General features: G+C 34.9%; 2 protein-coding genes and 1 pseudogene across 2 annotated transcripts; all 3 read left to right on the top strand.

Moving 5' to 3' along the window:
• Positions 1 to 12,020: 12,020 nt before the first annotated feature.
• On the top strand, positions 12,021 to 13,159 carry LOC145101735 (large ribosomal subunit protein P1-like). The gene is made up of 4 exons (XM_079039015.1): positions 12,021 to 12,156; positions 12,317 to 12,391; positions 12,625 to 12,840; positions 12,933 to 13,159. The coding sequence occupies exons 2-4, from the start codon at positions 12,323 to 12,325 to the stop codon at positions 12,984 to 12,986; spliced, it is 339 nt and encodes a 112-aa protein (XP_078895141.1). The 5' UTR covers positions 12,021 to 12,156; positions 12,317 to 12,322; the 3' UTR covers positions 12,987 to 13,159.
• Positions 13,160 to 15,691: 2,532 nt separating this feature from the next.
• LOC145100154 (protein ANTAGONIST OF LIKE HETEROCHROMATIN PROTEIN 1-like) lies at positions 15,692 to 17,000 on the top strand. Its single transcript, XM_079037533.1, has 2 exons — positions 15,692 to 16,219; positions 16,308 to 17,000. Exons 1-2 carry the CDS (start codon positions 15,692 to 15,694, stop codon positions 16,998 to 17,000), a joined length of 1,221 nt encoding a protein of 406 aa, XP_078893659.1.
• A 147-nt stretch (positions 17,001 to 17,147) lies between these two features.
• LOC145100153 (uncharacterized) lies at positions 17,148 to 18,171 on the top strand (annotated as a pseudogene).
• Positions 18,172 to 21,865: the final 3,694 nt, after the last annotated feature.

Below are 21,865 nucleotides of genomic sequence, written 5' to 3'. Positions count from 1 at the left end.
TGATGTTTAATTTGCCTTGATGACTTTCAGATTTTGGATTAGGAATGCTTGCATAAAGGGTCTGGAGTTTGAGAGAGAAAGAAAAATATAAAGAGTGGAAAAGAGTCAATAAAGGGCGGAGTTTAGAGTTAAGGTGTCGAGTCCGGTCCTGAGGAACACGAGTGGATAAGTCTAGAAGTTATGAGAAGTTTTGAAGATTTATCAAAAGCTGGAACAAATGCAGAATGTAAATTTTTCCACCCAGCGGTCTACTCGCCGAGTGCACTTAACTGACTCGATGAGTCTCTTTATACTTTCACATTTTCAAAGCTGTCCGCGACTATACTCGACGAGTCGTTTATATGACTCGACGAGTCACTCAATTTTATACCAACAAGACTGCTGATTCGATGATGTTGAATATACCACTTGACCATTTATTCTTCCCTATCGATTCTTGAAGAGTTTACACTATTTTTCCTGCCTATTTGGAGCTGCCTACATGTGATTTGATGCCCAAGACGTGGATGAGCCATTTTCATGTCTAAAGTCAATTGAAGATGGAGTTGAAGAATGAAGAAGTTCAACCTCGCAACTACTATTCCAGGGGAGTTTGTTCCAATTCCCTCTTTATTTTATTGTTATTTTTCATGCATAATATGCAATGGGGACATTGCATAAATTAAGTGTGGGGTAGGGGGTTGATGTCATTTTAGTAAATATAAAATCTTAATATCCTAATTTAGGTCTAATTTTAAAAAAAAATTTGCATACCAAAAATGTGACTTAGGGATTAATTTCGGAAATTTTGGTAAAAAGTAATTAGGATTTCATGTTAGAGTTATGTTGATGATTGCATGAAGACCCAAATGTTTAGTTGAGCCTATATACGTTCTAGTGCATTTGTGGCTTCCTTATTCCAGTGAAATCATGAGACAAAAACACGACCTCGCTCAGCCCGAAGGATGCAATATGTTTAGCATCGTGTACCAGAAATGTATCCAGGAAAATTATTATCGTTAGCCAATAAAGGTTGAAGTTGAGCGCCCCTACTTAAGCATGTAGGGTTTTGAGTGAAAAAAAGTGAGGTACATGTAAAAAAAAAGAGAGAAATGCAAGAAAAGTTTGAAGAATTTTGGAGCAACTAAAGTGAAGATCAAAAGATCCAAATTCCAAGAAATTCAAAAACTTGAAGATACCAAAAATCAAACAACAAGGTGGTGAATTAACAAGAAATCAAAGATCAAATTATCAAGAAAGTGAAGAATTCAAAAGAGCTCCATAGTGGTATCATAAATTGTAATTCTAGAATATGTATGCTTGGGTTGCTCAACTAAAAATACCTTGAGGATAGGAGGTTTTCTACGGATGGATTCGGAGGGATGCATAAAATGAGCATTGTTCGGGATAAGTGGGCGAATGTTTATGAGGATTGTGAGTATTTGGAGTATGGGGGTATTTAGGAAACTTTTAGACACAAATGTATGTGTTGCGGTCTTGGCATAATGGCTGGGTTAGATTGGAGTTGTCATATGTGATTCTAATGTGCTAAAATTCAGTTTTGCTTGGGGGCAAGCAAAAGTCAAGTGTGGGGTATTTTGATATTTGCATATTTAGCTCATATTAAGTATAGATTTTTTTTATCATTTATTAGCTAAATTATCGCATATCATGGACAAAAGATACTTAAAAGTGTTTGAATTATGTTTTCAGTCCAAAAGTGAAGCTCGAAAGCAAGAGAAGCGATTGGGAGCTCGAGAATTGAACAAAGAAGAAAAACATCAAAAACAACACCTACTCGGCGAGTAGGGTCGACTACTCGGCGAGTCCGATCGAAGATTCGAGAAGATAAAGACTCAGAGACTTATCGCATACGGGGATTAAGAGATGGACTCGGCGAGTCGGCAATGGACTCGACGAGTCGTTTCGCATCTATAAAGATAACTTCTCAGATCGACATTTTCAATTCTGGAACCCTTCTGGAGAGAATAGTTGCGATTGAAGAGCCAGAAGAACCCTAGAGAACGAAGATACAAACCCAGAATCCAATTCCGAAGGTGATTTGAGGCAAATTCTCAGCATTCTACTTAATCTTTTGTTTTCCATTATGGCTAGACAATTAGAATTCGGTTATTTGCTGTTGAGTACCTCAATCATGAGCTAAAACTCTTAAACTTCTGTTTGGGGATACAAAATTGAGACTATGGTTTGATTATTGGTAGGATTAATTCAATGTTAGTGATTTCTGTTAGTTTCAGCTTGCTAAAGAACCTTGTGTATGAATGATAATTAATTTTCTGTTAATAGGAAGGTAATTAAATAGTATGAACATCTCTTAGTTGTTAACCTCATATGTTTATGTGACCACTTTATCATATGTCTAGGATTAATGAACATGAAACTAGAATTAATAAGAAAATTAGGTAAATTCATGTGTGAGCTTGTGTGATGACCATCAACAAGAAGTTAACTAAAGGACCAAATTAGTTAACTATTGCAAGTCTAAATTAACCCGAATAATTAATCTAGTGAATTTAGTTAAATTAGACAACTGATCACTGTTTGAGTTAGTTTGTTCACTAAGGGTTAGTGTAGCAAACGCGAAGCTAATCACTTGAGTCGGTAGCCAACAAAAGAGTTAATCCATTGCACTATTACCATAATATCAACCATAGGATCAATTGAGTTGAACTAAACAGAAGTCCTTCCCATTATTGAATCTAGTTAATTCTTTGCTTTTCTAGATTTTAGATTAAGTGATAATTAGTAAGTTTCTAGTCTTGTAAAACTAAGGAAAACCCCTACTTATTAATTAATTTAGATAAAATTAATCTTTAGTTTTAATTTACCGTTCCCTGTGTTCGATACCTTACTTATTTAGCTATACCACAATTGATAGGTCCACTGCCTTTATGTGTTCATTTTATAATTAAAAGTAGGTTTAAAACTAAGTGAGTTTACACACATCAACTATCCTGTTTGGCTCTTTTTCCATCATTTTTTTCATTTGCTTCACATGCACAAACCATTGGTTAACATTTAACCTGTGTTTTATTATTCTTCTCAGAATACTCGGCATATCTTCATGTCTCCAGGCGAATACATCAACGTAAGCTTGCATGATTGCCTTTATTCCTTCTTTCAAATTGTTTGGTAAAGTCGAGCCAATCCTTATTGTTTGATCGTTGTACTTTGGATAAACTATGATTCTCTCTTCTTCCTTCAAAACACTTCTTTTGTCATAACATGTGTCGAGCATCCCCATGTTCAGCAGCATAAATTCGTTTGACTGTCCGTAAAGGTATGCTTCTCAGAGTGATGATTCTATGATCCGATGGAAATTTAAGTAGGTCGTGCAGCGTAGAAGGCACCACTTGTAATTGCCAAAGTCTCGCTCTGCCGAGGATCATATTATAAGGGGAATGGGATTTTATTATGATGAAATCCACCAATATGGTGTTGGACAATATACTTTCGTAATCCAAAAGTGTAAATAGAAGGGAATGTTTCCCCTCCAACCACACTACTTGGCTCGAAAAAACCACTACCAATGACGTTGGTTGTATGTAACTCCTCACTTCTTTTGGTAGTTGTTCCAAACAATGCATGTACAGTACAACGTCCTTCCTACTGATGCGTTGATTATAAGTGACTCAGTCCCATTGTGGCCAGGTGGGACATGATAGTTATGAGAGATTTCCAAATTCATCAATCTTCTCTTTTTGATTGGCATGGCCCTACTACTTGATTGCAAATCAACACCTCAACATCATACACTGCATTCTCTTTCTTTCCGGTTTTCTTTTCTTTCGACCGATTGTTTTGTCTTTCTTTTTTTCCCTTTTTAGACACTCATAGTCCATCGTGGCATGCCCAATCTTCTATGAAAGTCATAATAATGATTAGGAACTCAGGAATACCTCTTAGGGGCTGTTTGTTTTTTTGTGAAGATCTGCGCAACCACTTTTGTCTGCGCCGCGCAGACAACGCGCAAACATATGTCCTCGTAGAGTGTTTGTTTTTTGGAAGTGCGCAGATCAAAAAAACGTATGCACGAGGTCTTCCTGGCACAGACATGGACCACTGTCTTCAAAGGTCTTCAGACCCCATTTTGTGAAGATCTTTTTTTTTGCTGAAAATACATTTTTAATGTTTATGAGATGAAATTAAATTTGAAAAATCAATTTATTTCAACAGCTGCAGACGTTAAAAACAAACAGTCTTCTTATTACAAACTGCAGACATTTGGTCCACCTCTTATGCCGCAGAGGCTTGCAGATGTGGTCCGCAGACTGCAAACATTTTGGCTTCAAAAAAACAAACAACACCTTAGTGTTTCGACACATCGCTTCTCTTTTTTGATCCTGAGGGGGTTTCACGTCGTATGCTTCTTGTCCATATGTTGTGTACTTGCTACGTCACCATTGGTCTCGTCGATAATTGTAACATCCCGATTTCCAGGTATGAGAATTTTATTCAAAAGACATGATTCCCTTGGAACTCGTTGATTTGATGGCCTCAAATCGACGTGTTGAAAGGCCTTGGGCCGCGCATCTTTTTGGACCAACTCGACGAGTTGGAGAGGCAAACTCGACGAGTTAGCGACTGATTATGAAACCCTAATTTTTAGGGCGATGCACCCTATTTAAAGGCCTTAAGTCCCATGAATGGCCTCCCTATTTGCCTCCTCTGTCCATAAACCCTAAGTTTCGTGCATCCTCTCCCAAGTTGAGTGTGTGAGCTTTAAGAGTTGGTCCTTTTGGTGTTCTTTTGAAGGACCTTGAGGTTGGAAGTGTCTAAATTGAAGGGAAGTCTTCAGATCCAGAAACTCTTTGAGTATCACAGTTCTTTTGAGGTAAAAAGTCGACAACTTGCTTATCTATTGCTTAGATCTCTTCCTTGGAAGTTTATTGTCATATTTGGCTCATTTTTTGGGATTGTTCATGGGTTGAGTATTTCATGAAGTTATCACTTCATATATGGACATTTTGTGGCCTCATTGGACTTAAAGTTTCAAGCTTTATCAAGTTCTAAGTCTCCTTCATGCTTTAGGTCCCTTATTAAGCCTTCCTTAAGTTTTGGAGCTTCTTTGTCACATGCATGGACATAAAGTTAACAACTTTACATGGTTTTCCAACTCTTGGGTATCAGATCTACATTTTAAGGCATTAGAATTGATGAAAAGGACTGAATGTGTTAAGCTAGGAAAACTCGGCGAGTTTTCCAGCCAACTCGACGAGTTGGCTAGGGTTTTACCAATTCTCTGAATACTGTAGGAACTCGACGAGTTGGTAGGTGCACTCAACGAGTTGGTTCAACATGGATTAATGACCTTGACTATTGACTTTGAATTTGACCATGGTTGACCAACTTTGACTTTTGAGGGCATTTTGGGTATTTCATAGTTTGATGGAATTGGTCACATGGTGGTTGTAGGCATTTGAGTCAGGAGCTGAGATTTGGGAGTTGGATCTTATCAGTCAACACTACTTGTGAGGTGAGTTTTCCTCACTATACTTACTGGGTCGAAGGCACCAAGGCCAGCCCATTGGATTGTTACCCTGGTTATTGTCTGATGTTATGTGTAGGGATCTGTTAGATCTGTATTCCGATTATAGAATAATGATATGCTTAGTGATTCGTTAGATCTGTTTGATTGACCGTGCATGCTAGCTAGTACTTGATATGATATCTGTTGTTATGTTATGTGTGGTTGGGTTGAACGGTCCTGCTTTGTGCTGAAGTTCAATAGACCCAGGGCGTCCAGGATAGACTGAAGGTCGAAGGTGGCGTACCTCAAACTGAAGGCGTGGAGAGCGTACCAGTTAGACTGAAGGCTAATAGGGCGTTCCAGTCAGGCTGAAGGCTCTATATGCATGTTGTTTATTGTATTGTTCTGGTTTTACTGTGTGATGGTATTTTGGGGGAAACTCACTAAGATTTGGGCTTACAATTTTGGATTATGTTTGTGGTAATTCCGAGGATCGCGGGAAGGTGAAGGCGTGATCGTGCACCTTCTCATGTTTTTACTTAACGATTTTGGGATTTCTCTGACGTTGAACTTATTTTGGAAACAATTTGTAAACAATGGTGGTTTTAAGTATGTTTTAAAAGTTTAAAATTTTTGGGAAATTCGTGGTGGTTTAGTAATTGTTTTGTTGTCTTCCATAATGAGTTGCTTGGGCCGGGAAGAACTTGGTTCTTCGGTCTACTGCCATAGAACCTCCTCGTTCCATTCAAACCTTTTCGGCGCTCCCGTCTTCTTGCCCAAAGAATCTATTTATCTTTCTTATCATCTCTTCTATGTTGCCCCATTCTTTACCAACCAACTTCTTAAACAGCTCTCCCTCCAGCAGGTCGTAAATGAACGCTGCTATGATCATGGGGTCATCCCTAGTTGTCATTTTGTGACTTATTTCGTTGAAACTTTTAAAATAGGATTTGTTTGATTCCCCTTCTCTTTACATGCAAGAAAATATTGCATGATCCTGCTGTTGGAACCTTCATTGTTGAATGAAGTTGTTGCAAAATTTTATGTAAAGTTCCTCAAAGCTCCCAATACTCTTAGGAAGAAGACTGACCAACCGGTATCTTGTTTATCCATCGATGGTTCCTACGAAATACATACTCCATAACTTAGGGTCCATCAGAATCATTTTGACAGTCCATTGGAAGTTTGACACATGATCATCTGGATTCCCAATACCGTCGTATGAATTTACCCTAGGGCCTTTTAAACGAATAAGGATTGGAGTATTGTTTATTTCATCAGTAAATAGAGACCTGAAGTTCAGTCCTCCAAAATCTTTGTGGTACTCATGTGTGTGTTTCATTCTTTGCGAGGTTAACTTCTTTTGCTTATTTTCCTCCATTCTGTCCTCATCTTTATCCCGATTAAGCTCCTGGGTCGAACCACTAGACTGATCCGACCGTACAGAGACGTAGTCCTAATCGTTTTCACATTTCTACATTTCCTATTTTTCCTTTTCTTCGCATCGTTTCTTCATGGCTTTGTATCGTTTGAAGGCTTGGAATTCTTCCATTTCACTATTTTCTTTATCGCGGTCCTTCAAGGTACCTAACGTGCTAGCATTCTTGACAATAATAACAATCTGGGGTGTTTCTGGTTGCGTTCCAGAATCTTGCATTCTTGGAATTGGGCTTGCTTCGAAACTCGGATTATCAACGGTGTTGCCGGTTACGACAATTTGTTGCAGAGTCCGGCGGATGGCGACACTTGTTGTTTCTCATATTTACTTAGTCCGAATGATGGACATGATGATGTCCGATCCCCTGAAGTCCAAACCTGAGAGGTAAACAAACCATTATATGTCTGTTGGGCCTTAGACCCGAGAGAACGCTTCGATGCCAAAGTTAGACAACAAGATAGGGAAATTCGATATTGTATTTGAGAAATGACTTAGATTATGTACTTATGGGATGTTGGTGTCGGATCACTTTTATACCTAAGTACCTAGGGAAATGGGGATGAAGACAGGCTGAGCAGGCCCCCATCTTATCGCCATTAATGCTCTCTTAGGCCAAGGGTACAAAAGTGATACATGGGAAGTGCAACCAGTCTTGCCATTATGAATACCCGAAATTCGCCTCATCCGTTGGGTACAGGCTGTCATGTATCATTTTCCACGTTTCCTTGATCTTGATATCTTTAATCGTTCATTTACAACATTCTTAATCGTTCACGGGCTTCGGCCACAACGTCCCCAACTCGACAAGTAATCCCGTATGCTACATCGGATCCCCAGTCTTCAGCCTTTTATCCTCAGTTCGATCTTAACATATTTGACTCAACCTTAACATGCCCGACTTGGCCTCAACATGCTCGGTTCGGCCTTGCCATAGGTGCCATACTTCATTAATATTAAACGCTAACGCTTAAGCAATGAGTTTATATAGGTACACATCGTAATTTATCTAATTACTACTCATAGTGTACTTGTAGTTTTTAGATGTATCTTTCGTCCTTGCCATTATAAAGAATAAACTATGTGTGAAAGACAAGATGTACTGGGGTTTAGGTTGTGATTGAGATGCGATTGGCCAAGAGAGATAGGGATATGAGAGAGATATATTAGAGTAATTATTTAATCCTTAACATTTTTTTTTACTTTTCATTAAATTTGTCTTAAATTGAATAAAGTTAAAATTCAACAACAAAAGATTTAATAAATAACTAAATATATGATATATGTTAAATTAATTACTTTAACAATTATAGTCTTTTTTTTGTTAAATTCCTGAGTTTGTTTGATTTGACCGAGTTAGACCAATTTTGATCGATTTTCAAGAAAACACATCGGTACACACCTGATTCCAAATACTTGAACGAGCTTTACTGCACTAGGTATGCATATTCCCACATAGTTAAGAGACAAAGTAGCCTCCCTCTAACGTTATTGCATCCTTGCATGATCTTGGTGCAAAGAATGAGCGGTATGTTAGAGATGATTAGATGATTCAACTTCACAATACGAACTCTTATGCTTTACGAACCTCCAAAAACCCTCATGTATGTTAATTAAATGGTGCAAAGGTGAGGCAAATGCTCATTCAAATATCTACATACTAGGGTAGCCGACTTGGCTTGGGACAACCTATGTTTGGTGGGAACCATGGAATATGCTATTTTCCTCAAGGGCAAAAAGGAGTGTGGAATTTAAGTATATGACACTAGGGTTTGAAACCAAACATTGAACTTAGATGGGCACATGGATACTCAACAGGTCTCGCTATATAATTTGTATATCGACTTGTAATTTTAAAATGTAATTTGAATATGATAGACCTGGATACGATTAATCAACGATTGACATGTTTTGCTGGTCCCAAACGGACACCTTTTAAATAATCTCTTTTAGAAATATAGATTATAAAAGTCTATGCTACATAACATGTTAGACACTTAGAAGGCTTGATTACTAATTTTCTTACTCAAGCCCAAAAGGCTCATGCCCATTTACAAAAAGACACAGGTAATATAAGCTAAAGACCCAGCCAACCATAAAATTTGAGCATCTCTAGTTGTAAGTCGTAAGTTGTAACTAACACTATTATTAGTCTTAACTCACCCTTTTCTCCAAAATGATCAAAACTGAAGTTTTTAATTTTAAAATAATATACCGCCTTTTATGGCGTGATGCAAAAATAATACATATCTCTAGATTTGAAACTTTGATAGGTGAAAGGGAAAGGCCCACAAAAGATATCCATCACCACAATTGCTACAACCATATGATATATGATATGATGTGATTTTTCAATAAATTCCTATTCATGCACAACCAATGGAAGGACCGAGGGCATTGAAGAAGAGTGGACCACCCTCACAATGCACATAATCATTGGAACCACACGGAACCACATTGAAAGAAAATAAGAGGGGCAAGGGGCCATGATAATTGTTAGTTAAACTAAAAGAAGTCATAACGTGGCTATTATCTTATCAAGAAACCATAATTAAATTTGTTTAGGGTCTAAAATTAAAATTTTGGTATTGTTTAAAGCAATTACGAGTCTAGAACAAAAAAACTATATGATTCACTAACTGAGTTCAACCAGGTCGGTTTAAGAGAAAATTATATCCAACCAGACTAGTTCTGCACGTATAAAAATTAGTTTTTTAAAGGACTAATCAATCGTTTCTTATTTTTTTTTTATTAAAACGAACTAATACTTTAAGTAAGTTTGTCTAAACGAAAATTGACAAGCTTATGGTATAGAAATATAAAAGAGAAAATATCTATTTACAATGACAATCCCCCTTCACCATTTTCTTCTTAGAGTGAATGTTTGACTCTTAATGCCACAAAATATAATATGTCTTCTATTGTATATAATTTATATATTTTTTTTCTTTTTTGTCAAACACATTAACATAGGTCATTCAAAATATTTAAGACATGTCTTAAATATATTTTATATATAACTTGTTGGGAATTTTTTAATTTTAAGTGGGTCAAATGACTCACCTTCAAACAAAGTAGCATTTGCCACTCGTTTAAAGTTTGTAGATCATTACTTAAAAGTTATAAGCAAATTCGGTAATGATTGATTAACATAACTTTATTAAACATTATAGCTCACATTAACCGGTCCATACCCACATAAAATATAAATCATGAAACATTAATAGTATTTTAGATGTATCAAGTTTTAAACCATAAACTTTTTATATGGAATTCTATAACTCAATTAGGCTCCCACTCGGTTAAAATTTAAGCTCTCATCGTAGAGATGCAAATTTTTAACCAACATTTCATGGTTCTCGATTTATACAATTAATCTTCAATTATACCACCTTTAAACAAACACAATCAAAAGATTCAATCCATTGAATTTTTTGTATTTCATATCACATATTCAAGTAGAAGACAAAATTAAATAGAGGTGCGGATTGAGACGACGACTATGTTTGGCGTACTAGCTGAAAATTTAGCTGTTAGCCGAAAAACTAGCTGATAGCTGAAAAACTAGCAAATAGTTTTTTTTTGGAAAACTAGCTAAAAAATTAACTGAAAAATATGAAATAGCATGAAAGGACATTTGAAAGAATGTATTTTTATAATTAATTAAAGGGTATATTTAGAAAATTTTAAAAAAAGCTCATAAAAAACTAGTCTAAATAGCTTTTTAAAAAGCTAACTTTTAAGTTATTTTTTTTCTTGCCAAACATAACAACTTTAAAAAGCTCGAAAAATTAGCTACTGTGATGCGCCAAACACAGCTTACATCTTTGGAATCAAAACTTATTTGGAACTATCAAATTCAGAACTAGCACAAGAACCAATATAATTTATGTTGGTTTTGGACCCTCCAGTTTGGAGCTGCTTCTAGTCTTTTTTTTTTTTTGGATTCGTTACGGGAACAAAGTGAATGCGTCACATGTCCCACATCGACCTCTCGAAAAAAGAAATCTGCGAGGAAAGTGTTACCGTAACCATATTAATTTAAAAATCCTTAAAATTCAATGCAAGTATAATCGAAATTTCACTTACGGATTTTAATGTTAATTTTATAAAATAAATTAATATATTCAGATTATTTATTAATTCAAAATATACAAAATTAATATTAAATGAGAACTCAAATATGCTTAAGAACCTAAGATTTTTCTTTATCAATTTTTTTCTTCAAAATACAACATCAAACAAACATAAACATCTCATACCAGATATTTGTTCGAAAAAACAAATTTGTTTTTTTTCTTCTGTCATTTACGTATTCTCACTACCCCTTCTATATGCCATCCCCGTTGTCTCCATCTTAACCCCACCCCACTCCCACCCATCTACTGAGTTCATTCAAGAAGTAACTGCATCATATTTTTCAAGGAAACTCTTTCTTTTATGTTGTGTTTTGCGTGTCACAACTAGTTGATAAACCAACTTATTTTTCGAGTTTTGTTATGTCGTGTTTGGCAAACCAAAAAATAGCTTATAAGCTAGCTTTATAAACAATTATGTAGACCAACTTTTTAGGAGGTTTTTTTTTTATTTATTTTTTATTTTTTATTTTCATATATATATATATATATATATATATATATATATATATATATATATATATATATATATATATATATATATATATATATATAACACATTTTCTGAAGTGTCATTTAATGTAATTTTATATCTTTTAGATAATTTTATTAAAAGTCATTTTTTATAAGTTAACTTTTCAGATAACAACTAGTTTTTTATACAACATTTAGATTTTCAGTTAGTACGTCAAATATAACCTTAATATCATAAATTTGGTGTTGAAATACTCTATGAGAAACCCCAAAAAATAATAAAATACCGAGTAATAACCTATCATATTTGACGAATCTTTTTAACAAAATAATACCATTTCGCTGTCGGTAGATGGGTTTTTACCGGACACTTGACGATAAGAGGGTTCTTTCTTGAACCCATGGGTTAGTGAGACTTGATGATTCTATGAATATTAGCCCACTTTAATTAAATGGGCTTACGGAAAATACAATCATCCGGTTGCATATACGTGGGCCTGGTAACCTGGCCCGTTCTTCCTTTACAACAACCCTAGTCCACTAGGGTTTTCCTTTACAATCAACTCAACAGACCACAGACGGCAGATTTCTCAACTCCCTAAGGTTTACACGCTGCAGAGAAAACTCGATCTTCACTTCAGGTGCGTTGCCTTTCTTCTTAATTTGTTGGTTTTTAGGTCAACATCTTTTATCTTGATGAATCGTGATGTGTTCTCGTTGCCTCTGTGATTTGGATTACCGTTTTTAATCGGTGTATTGGTTTGTTCATAAGAATTTGGTTTTGTTTTGTTTTCTTCACAGACAAAGATGTCGATCGGAGAGCTTGGTTGCACTTACGCCTCTTTGATTCTTTGCGATGATAACATTCCTGTCACGGTTAGTAATTTCTACTGCTTCAAGTTATGTAGATATGTATGATTGTTATCGCTTTTCCTTCTTTTTGTCTATTTTCATGATTCATTGCTCCAAAGATGTAATATTATTTACTAAATTTTCTTAGTCGTGCTTACATTTTGATTTGTGACTTCGTTCCTGTAGTTTTGTACTTTCTCTTGTTTGTTTGAAACAGTGAAATGCGCAGATTAATTGACGTTAATTTTTGATTGCAGGCTGAGAAGATCACCACCCTTTTGAAGGCAGCTAATGTCCATGCTGAATCCTACTGGCCAGCTTTGTTTGCTAAGCTTGCAGAGAAGCAAAATATTTTGGACCTCATTTCAAATGTTGGTGCTGGTGGCGGCGGCGGCGGTGGTGGTGCACCAGCGGTAGCTGCTCCTGCTGCTGGAGGTGCAGCAGCAGCTGCACCTGTTGCAGAAGAAAAGAAGGTAAATTGCGAATTTTTATAGTGTTTCTTTAAATATTTTTTTTGTTTTTATGTAATGTAGTATTCATGTTTTCTTTGATTCAATGTACACAGGAAGAGCCAAAGGAAGAGAGTGATGATGATATGGGATTTAGCTTGTTTGATTAGAAGCTTTTTTCAATATTATGTTTTAGTTAAAAGAGAAAAAAACTTTATCTGTTTTATTGTGGTGTTTTAGCACTGTTTTACTGGGTACTCGTTAAGAATTTTGTCCAATTTTTTCTTTTATTATCTGTCTTCAGAGATGAAATCTTTTGAAGGTTTTTTCTTTGAATTTTATATCTTGAATTTAGCTCTGGTTTTGTTTGAAATAGATAATCCTTCTTGGTATAGATGAAATAGATATATACCTCCAGATCCAAACTAAGAAAATGAAATAAGGCTAAAACCAAAAGAAAATGTAATTTGTGATTTTCATGATTCTGTACTGCTTTTATTCTCAGCAATAGGCTGTAAATGAACTGAACGTACGGCAAACAATTTATGAACCGTACGGCGGTTATTTTATCAATTTATTAACCGTACGGCGGTTATTTTATTTAATAAATGAACGAACATGAACAATAGTTTCGTTCACGAACTTTTGTTTATGTTGATTATTTAAGTTTGTTCATATATAGATATTTAATCGTATTTGATTATATTGTTATATTCAATGTTTTTGTTGATTATTTAAGTTTGTTCATATATAGATATTTAATCGTATTTGATTATATTGTTATATTCAATGTTTTTTATGTTCATATATGTTTAATTATGTTTTTATTTATGTTCGTTTAATTTGTTTACGAACATAAACGAAAAAATATAAACAATGTAATTTGTTAAACGAACCATGAAGAAATCTAATTCGTTTATCTGGTCGTGTTCATTCATTTGTTCGGTTAACTTAAATGAACAAACATAAACAGACTTTTATTCATGTTTGTTCGGTTTGTTTATAGCCTACTCAGCAACGTTGTTAAGCCATAGCTAACTGATAAGATAGTTTATTTTATGAGTATTTTTTGTTGATGTGTTTGACAAGTTAAAAAGTAGTTTATATGTTTGCAATTTAATGTAGCTTATTAATGTCTTTTATGTAATTTTTATATATTTCAGTTTGTTTTATCAAACAAGTTAGTTTTTTATTTATCAGTTATTTTTTTTAGCTAACAATTAGATTTTTTGAGCAGTATTAGTATGCCAAACACATTCTTAGTATTCTAGCATGGTGGTAGTTTGGTAATCTAACATATATAACTTGATTTTGATTTGCGTCTATTTTTTTAATTTTTAGTAATGGAAAATGTTTTGTTGACATTAACTTTAATAAAGTTGATTTATTTTTACCATAAATGTCTGCAACTTGACATAATTTTGATTTTGTACATCCTCATGTAATTTTTGTTATTTATATTTTCACACAAAATTGAAACATCTTAAGGGGGTGTTTCGTAGGCAATAATAAGGGAAGGAATGAAACGTGGTATTATGGGTTAATGAAAAAAAAAACATGTTCATAGGTATAAGGAAAAGAAAGTTTTATTCCGAAAGCAATCCCATTTCCTCAAGACTCAGTGTTTTCATTCCTTGGGGTATTCATGTTTTTTTTTTTTTTTTTTTTTTTTTTTTTTTTTTTTTTTTAATATTCCATTCCCTCCTATCATAATATCTTCCAGTTTTGCCCTCAATCTCCATCAAGATTGGAAGAAACGATCGCTCAAAATCAATATACATAATCTACACTATCAAAATCTTCTATCAGTTTAATTTATCACACCAAATCAGCCATTAGTTCATCAACAACAATACGCTTGTTCTATAGGAAGGTGTCGATTAACTTTACTTGTATCTTTTTTTTTTTTTTTTTTTTTTTTTTTTTTTTTTTTGCAAATGCGTTTGTTGAAGCTACTCTCAAGAAACTAACTTTGAAGGTTAGCGTCTGTTTTTTTTTTTTTTTAATTTTGTTAACCGGAATGTCTGTACTCGATAGGTTTTATTGGCATTCAATTTTATGTATAGATGAAGTAGTTTTATGTATCAATTAATCAAAATTGAATTTTGTGTGTTTTCTTGTTGTGCCTTTTTTTTATTTGTGCTCTAAAAAACAAGTGAAGTTGGTTAATTTAGAAAAAGTTGTGATTTTAAACAATCTATCGTGTATTAGATCATAATTGATCATTGGTGCTTTCAACTTTCATAATCTTATTCTCCTCATACTCCCATTGTCAAATATAATATTTTGCAATTGTTGATCATAACCCACTTCAAAGTATTGGATGGTAACCCCATATTCGGGGTGTGAAATTTTAGTTTACATTTTTTCCATCGAATTCATTTATCATTTCCTGTTCATCTCTTGTTGTTATTTGGATAGTATCATGTAAATTTAACAGGGCAATTGTTTTTTAGATTTATATTTGTTTCCAGCAAAATGAAATTTTAGTTTATTGTATTGTTTCTTAGAAAAATATCATGTTATTGATGATATTTTTGTGTTTGGAGGTCCTTAAAGACAAACCATTTGATAATTGCAACCCTTATTGAACATCAAATTAGTAACCTATACCATTTCTTGTGTTAACCTGCACAATATTTTGACTAATTACCAATTGAGTTTCATCCAATATGCCACATTTATAGTACATATCAGGAACCGCCTCATGACATCAAAGTGGCCTAAAACGACAATCTAATTTGTAAACTAATATTGGATAGTTTCATTTGTAACTTTATTTCCTGTAACTCTTTACATCTGTGGTATCCTGTCAACTTCTTTGTAAATCAAACGTTTGTTTTTTATGATAAAAGAATCTACTCCTATTACAGTTATGACTCGCCTTAAAATAAATACACAGAAAAGAACAAAGAAACTTGCTGCATTTAGTACATTGTGGATTGAGATAATAAGTTTAGTAAATTGGTATTTTCATGTAGTGAGTCCAATTATTTCCATATGTATTTATATGTGTCAAAGTAGACATCGCTACAAGATGCTACACCCACAAAAAGAAGAATATATGCAAAGATTAGTGTATGAAAGTGATGAGACTTGTCTCCAACAACTAAGAATGAATAGGGCTGCGTTTACTAAGTTGTGTCACATGGTTGAGATTGTTGGGAAGTTACAAGCATTTAGGTATCTCCAAATCGACGAACAAGTGGCTAGATTTTTGTATATTTTGGCTCACCATGTGAAAAACCGTGTGGCAAAGTTCCAATTTCGTAGATCAGGAGAGACAATTAGTAAACATTTTAATAATGTAGTGAATGCTATAATTGGATTGGAAAAAGAATTGTTTAAGAAACCTGAGCCTGTATCAGAAACTTCAACAGATGAAAGATGGAAATGGTTCAAGGTATTTTATTTGCTAGATTCAAGTTTATATTTGTATATTATTAATAGTTAGTGTAGTAACTGTCATACATAATTAATTTTGGTTGTAGAGATGTTTAGGAGCAATAGATGGGACACATATAATTGTACATGTACCAGAGAAAGACAAACCAAGATATAGGAATCGAAAAGTAGAAATAACAACAAATGTCCTTGCTGCTTGCACTCCTGATATGCAATTCATTTACGTATTACCAAGCTGGGAAGGATCTGCTGCTGATGGTAGAATACTACGTAGTGCAATGCTTCGAGAAAATGGGTTACAAGTAGCTAAAGGTAACTATTATCTTGTTGATGTCGGATATACTAATGGTGAAGGCTTCCTTGCACCATTTAGAGGTCAAAGATATCATTTGAATACTTGGCTGAATGGACATCGACCAGAAAAGACTAAAGAATATTTTAACATGAAACACTCAGCGACAAGGAATGTCATAGAACGTTGCTTTGGAGTATTAAAAAAAAGATGGGCTATACTTAGAAGTCCATCATTCTATCCCATTCGGACACAAACTAAGATAATTCTTGCTTGTTGCCTTCTACATAACTTCATACGAAAAGAATTGCCTTATGATCCACTTAACGATGATGAAGTTATTGACACAAACAATGATGACGACGATGCAGATCTTGGATCACAAGTCGAGCATATAACAACAATTGGAAAATCAAATGAATGGACAAGTTTTAGAGAAAACATGGCTACCTCAATGTTTAATTCATGGAGATTTAGGCATAACTGATTTATGTTATTCTTTTAATTACATTTTGATAGATTTTGTTGGAATTTATGGTTTCAGTTATGTTTTGTTTGATCATGGTTTCTTATATATCTAATATTTTTGTTTTTTTTACTTCTTTATATATCATTTTTGTTACGTGTTTAAGGTATGGAGTCACAAACCCATGGTGAAAGGGGTCCTGGAAAGAATAAAAGGAAGTGGAATGAGATAAAAGATGCAAAACTTATTGAAACTATGGTGGATATACTCAATTCAGGTTCTCACTTTAAAGCAGAAAATGGTTTTAAGCCTAGGTTCTTTGGTGCAGTGGAAACTCGACTCGCGGTCTCACTTCTTGACTCAGGAATAAAAGCAAAGCTACATATAGAATCACACATAAAAACATTGAAGAGCGATTGGTCTGCTGTACATGATATGATGTCATGGAACAACACAAGTTGTTTTGGATGGGATGACCAAAATAATATGATTGAAGCTCTTCAATCTGTTTGGCAAGCTTATGCTCAGGTAATGTTTTTAATTGAATACCAGATATTATTTTGTTTTAAATATTTTTTAAGCATAATTTATAATTTATTTAACTTCAGATGTTTATTTTCTAGGTACATAAGAATGCATCAAAATGGAGAGGCAATAAATTTCCTCACTATTGGGACCTTTGTCTTGTATTTGGAAAGGATTGTGCAAATGGAAGAGATGCTCAAACAGCCGCTGATATTGTATCTTAGATAAATAACAAACAAGAAGAAAACGTTTATTACATGCAAGGAACAAGAGATGGATTAGAGGATATAGATGTTGATGCTTAACTGAATAGTCCTACATATGCTCCTACTAGTGAAGAATCAAGTACACAACGAAAGAGAAGAAGAAGCAATATTTAGGATCCTTTAATGAATAGTCCAAAAGATTCGGCAGATATTATTGGTTCAAAGATTGATAATGCAACAAATATCTTTAATGCAGTTTTTGGAATCGAGAGGGATAGAGAAGACCTACGTAAAAACCTTAATGCTGAGATGAAAAAAGTCGTTGGTTTAACTGTTCGCGACTGTAACAAGGCTGTTCGTAAGCTTTTAAAAAATGATGATTTGATGGTAATATTTTTTTTACTGTTGAGGATGAAGACAAATTGGAATGGATAAAAGACTTGCTTGACGACAATGTTTGACGTTATTTATATGGATTTTCTTTTTTGTGAAGTTGCAGTTTTTTAAGTTATGAACATTATGGTCAAATAATTTTTTTTTGATAAAGTTGGGTAGACATTGATATGTTTTGACGAGTTAAGTTTTTTTAGAGTTTTTATAATAAATAAATTTTCATATTTGTATAAACCATTTTATGTATGTGTTATAGTTTTCGTTGTTTGTGCAGTTAATATATCTTTATTACAATAGAAACTATAATTTTTTACTAGATAATGCTAAAATATTAAATTCTATGAATTTTATGTTGTAGGGGTATTTTTGTCATTGTTAAGTACTTTATTCCATTCCTTTCTCTTTGTGTACATACCAAACAATATGAGTGAATGACTCATTCCATTCCTTAAGTGTAACCAAACGTGACAATGAAATGGTAATGTATCATTCCATTATCTTATCCATTCCATTACTTGATCCATTCTATTCTTTTGTTTTTCTGTTACGTCCAACCAAACGTACCCTAAGTATATTTGTTAGCATCTTAGCTTTTGATTTTGTAGGCAAAACAAAAAGTATAAGCTAGTTTTCAAAAAGCTTCTTAAATTATTTTTTTAAAAATATTTCAAATTCACCCATAATACGTAATGTTCCAAAAATTGCGACAAATTACGAGATTTTTTAATTTAAAATATAATAGTCAGTTAAAACCTTTGTTTCAAATCCACCAAGTAACATCTGTTTGTTTGAAACCATACATTATTAGAGTTAGGTTTGCAAAACTATGAAAAAATATCTTTGGTGCGTGTATATAGTCCCGTCGAGCTCTTCTCATGAACGACTTGCGTAATATTTAATCCACAACTGTAAGTATAAAGTTTAGTAAGTTTCCCATATATCACATATTCCATTATACATATAATGCATCCTTACATGATCTCGCCTCTAGCGCCGAACAACCAAATCTCCTAACCATATACATGTATCATATGTAATGGGCCCAACCCAAGAGTTCACGGGCCCACCCCAACTTATATAACGGTCTCCACACAACCATACATAAGGGGCCCGCCCAAATTAAACATAACGGCCCCCGCCTATCATAAACGGACCCCACCCAACCTCCATTGCTAGGAGCCACCTCCTAGTCTTCCATACAAGACATAAATCATATGTAGCCAAGAGTTAGAGAGACAATCAGACAAGAACATCACAATAAAGCATTAGACTATGAGTTCTCAGGCTATCCAACTTAGACTACATATGAACCAAACTATCACTACCACATAAGCATATAACATAAGCACATGTATAACTAACATAGTAAATACCCTTGGCAACTAGCCTTCCCTAGTTATCCTAACAAACATACCACCAACATAATCATACGATCAATAGTCAAAACCCTACCAGTCTAGCATACAAAATCACCGAGTGCTCTAAAATGCAAGGCATAACAAGGACCTTCCCTATACCACTAACATACTTGTACTTTAACAGTTATCTGTCCTACCATGCAAAGGATATGTAATGAGATACGTGTCATAGTGAGAACTCACCTGGACTGATGAACCGAAGAAACACATCAACACCCTCACACCTTGCACTGATTAATATCGCGAGCCGATTAATCAACAAAAGAAATGAATCCTCAAATAACAACCTAAAAACTCCAAGTTTGACCCCAAGTCAAACTGGTCAAAAGTCAACAGTCAAAGGACCATAAAGACTACGCCACTTCATGGGTCCTACTTATCCAATTTTAGGAACGTAAGGTCAAATAACTAACATGCAGGACATTGCCACATCGTGGGCTATCCTTGACCGCATGGTGGTAATTCCAAGACAAAATAGTCGCGATTTCAAGCACTGTCACATCGTGGCAAACCCCAGGCCATGTCATGGGTTTTGGCAGAATGCCAAAATCTCCATTAAGTGCTAAATTCCTTCATATAATGGGCTATAATTTTAGATCTAGTTTTTTACTGGCTTCATGGATAAAGTTGGAACTTTATCCATTAGGACTCCATCTGAAACCTAGATCTACAACCCTAAGTCCTTAATAGCATGAAACCTTCCTTAAAACATGCATGGCTTCAAGAGCAAGATCAAGATGCAAACTTTTCCAATCCAACAAGATTATAAGATGATAAAATAAGCTCAATGGGTTCTAGAGTTCACTCAAATCCAAAACACAAGCTCACAAGAACCAAAAAGAGACATGCATGATCGAACTACAAGATCTAGCAAACTAAAGATGAAGATGAAAGTTTTTTACTCATAATGGTCAAGAAATGAAGTTCTTTTTGCTAGATCTACACTTGGTCTCTTCACCAAAACACTTTTCAAGAAACACGGTCTTCAAGCTCCATACCAAAATATGAGAAATGAGACATCATGTAACATCCTGTTCCAAATTGTTTTGTGATTTAAGGCTCGTGGGTCGTAATCTGAATATGAGAAGATTTTGAGATTTTGAAAGAGAAATGTTTAGGCCTTCTTAGATATGGATAGGGTGTATTGTGTGAGAAAAGGGTTCGGGTTGTGCTTTAGGTCCCAAGGGTATCAGCAGGTGTTGGTTTGCGCTTTTCATAAAAATTGGATCCGAGGTCGGGTGGGCTCTGGGATATATAAAGTTGATAGAAGTGTAGAGCTTCTCGTTACCTTTTCGTGGATATAAAGTTCGCCGAAAACGGATATCAGATGAGGAAGATATGCCACTTGGAGGTTTTTGACATAAATGGTCCCTTAAGGAGAAAAGATGGCATGGAAGGCCATGCATGTGAAATGGAAGCGTGTGGATACGCCCAACATAAGGCTGGGTTACGCCCAACATATAAGGGAAATGGTCGTGGGTGCTCCTTGGCATACGCCCAACGTACAGGAGGTACGCCCAACGTACGTCCAGAGTTCAGAAACCCTAAATTTAGGGTGTGCCACTATTTATAGAACATTATAGAGCAAACCCTAGCCTCCATGTTTGTTCCTTAACCTCAGAGAAGCCCTGGAACGTCTCATATTTTCAACCTTGAGTGATTTGGTCTTCAAGAGGTTTATCTTGGTGATGTAAGCTTGGGTTTTCAAAAGAAGAAGTTGGCAAGGCAGAAATTGGGAGCTTGGAGCTCATAGATCTAGAATACCATCATCATTTGGAGCTCTTCTGAGGTATAAAGTTCATAACATTACTCAAGAATGCATAGATCTTGTGTAGTGAAGTTTTGGAGTTGTTTTGGTCCCAAGTTTGGACCTTTATGTTGGAATCTCGTTTTTGAGCTTAGGTTTGCCCCTCTCAGGGCTAAAAGGACCATTTGTATTCATGCATGATGTCTAGCCCTTGTTATGAAAGTATGATGTTGCCTTTTGAGTTTGAGCTTATTTGGTGGATTGCAAGTCACCAAGATTATGACTTTAAGGATTAAGAGGATGATAAGGACCTGGATCTGAATTTGTAGCCTCTGAAATGAAGTAATAAGCACTTAATGGAAAAAGGGCGTATCAAAAGGTTACACTGAGCGTACGTGCAAGTACGCCCAGTGTACTTCCCAGTGAGTCGTTACGCTTAGCGTACATAGGTGTACGCCCCCACGTAACTCGTCTGTGTTGGACTTTGTGTTTTGGGCCATGCCTTGGGTTGTTGGGCTATCAATAGTCTGAAGTTATGGGCCAAGGATATATTTGGGCTTAGGGTGAGGCCCATTGGAGGAAGTGGGCCCAATTTAG

The sequence above is a fragment of the Lactuca serriola genome, chromosome 4 (genome assembly GCF_051521515.1).
Source record: "Lactuca serriola cultivar US96UC23 chromosome 4, Lser_US96UC23_V15, whole genome shotgun sequence".
Taxonomy (NCBI): Eukaryota; Viridiplantae; Streptophyta; class Magnoliopsida; order Asterales; family Asteraceae; genus Lactuca; species Lactuca serriola.
Note: the sequence above shows the minus strand (reverse complement) of the source record. Positions and strands in the feature narration are given on the sequence as shown.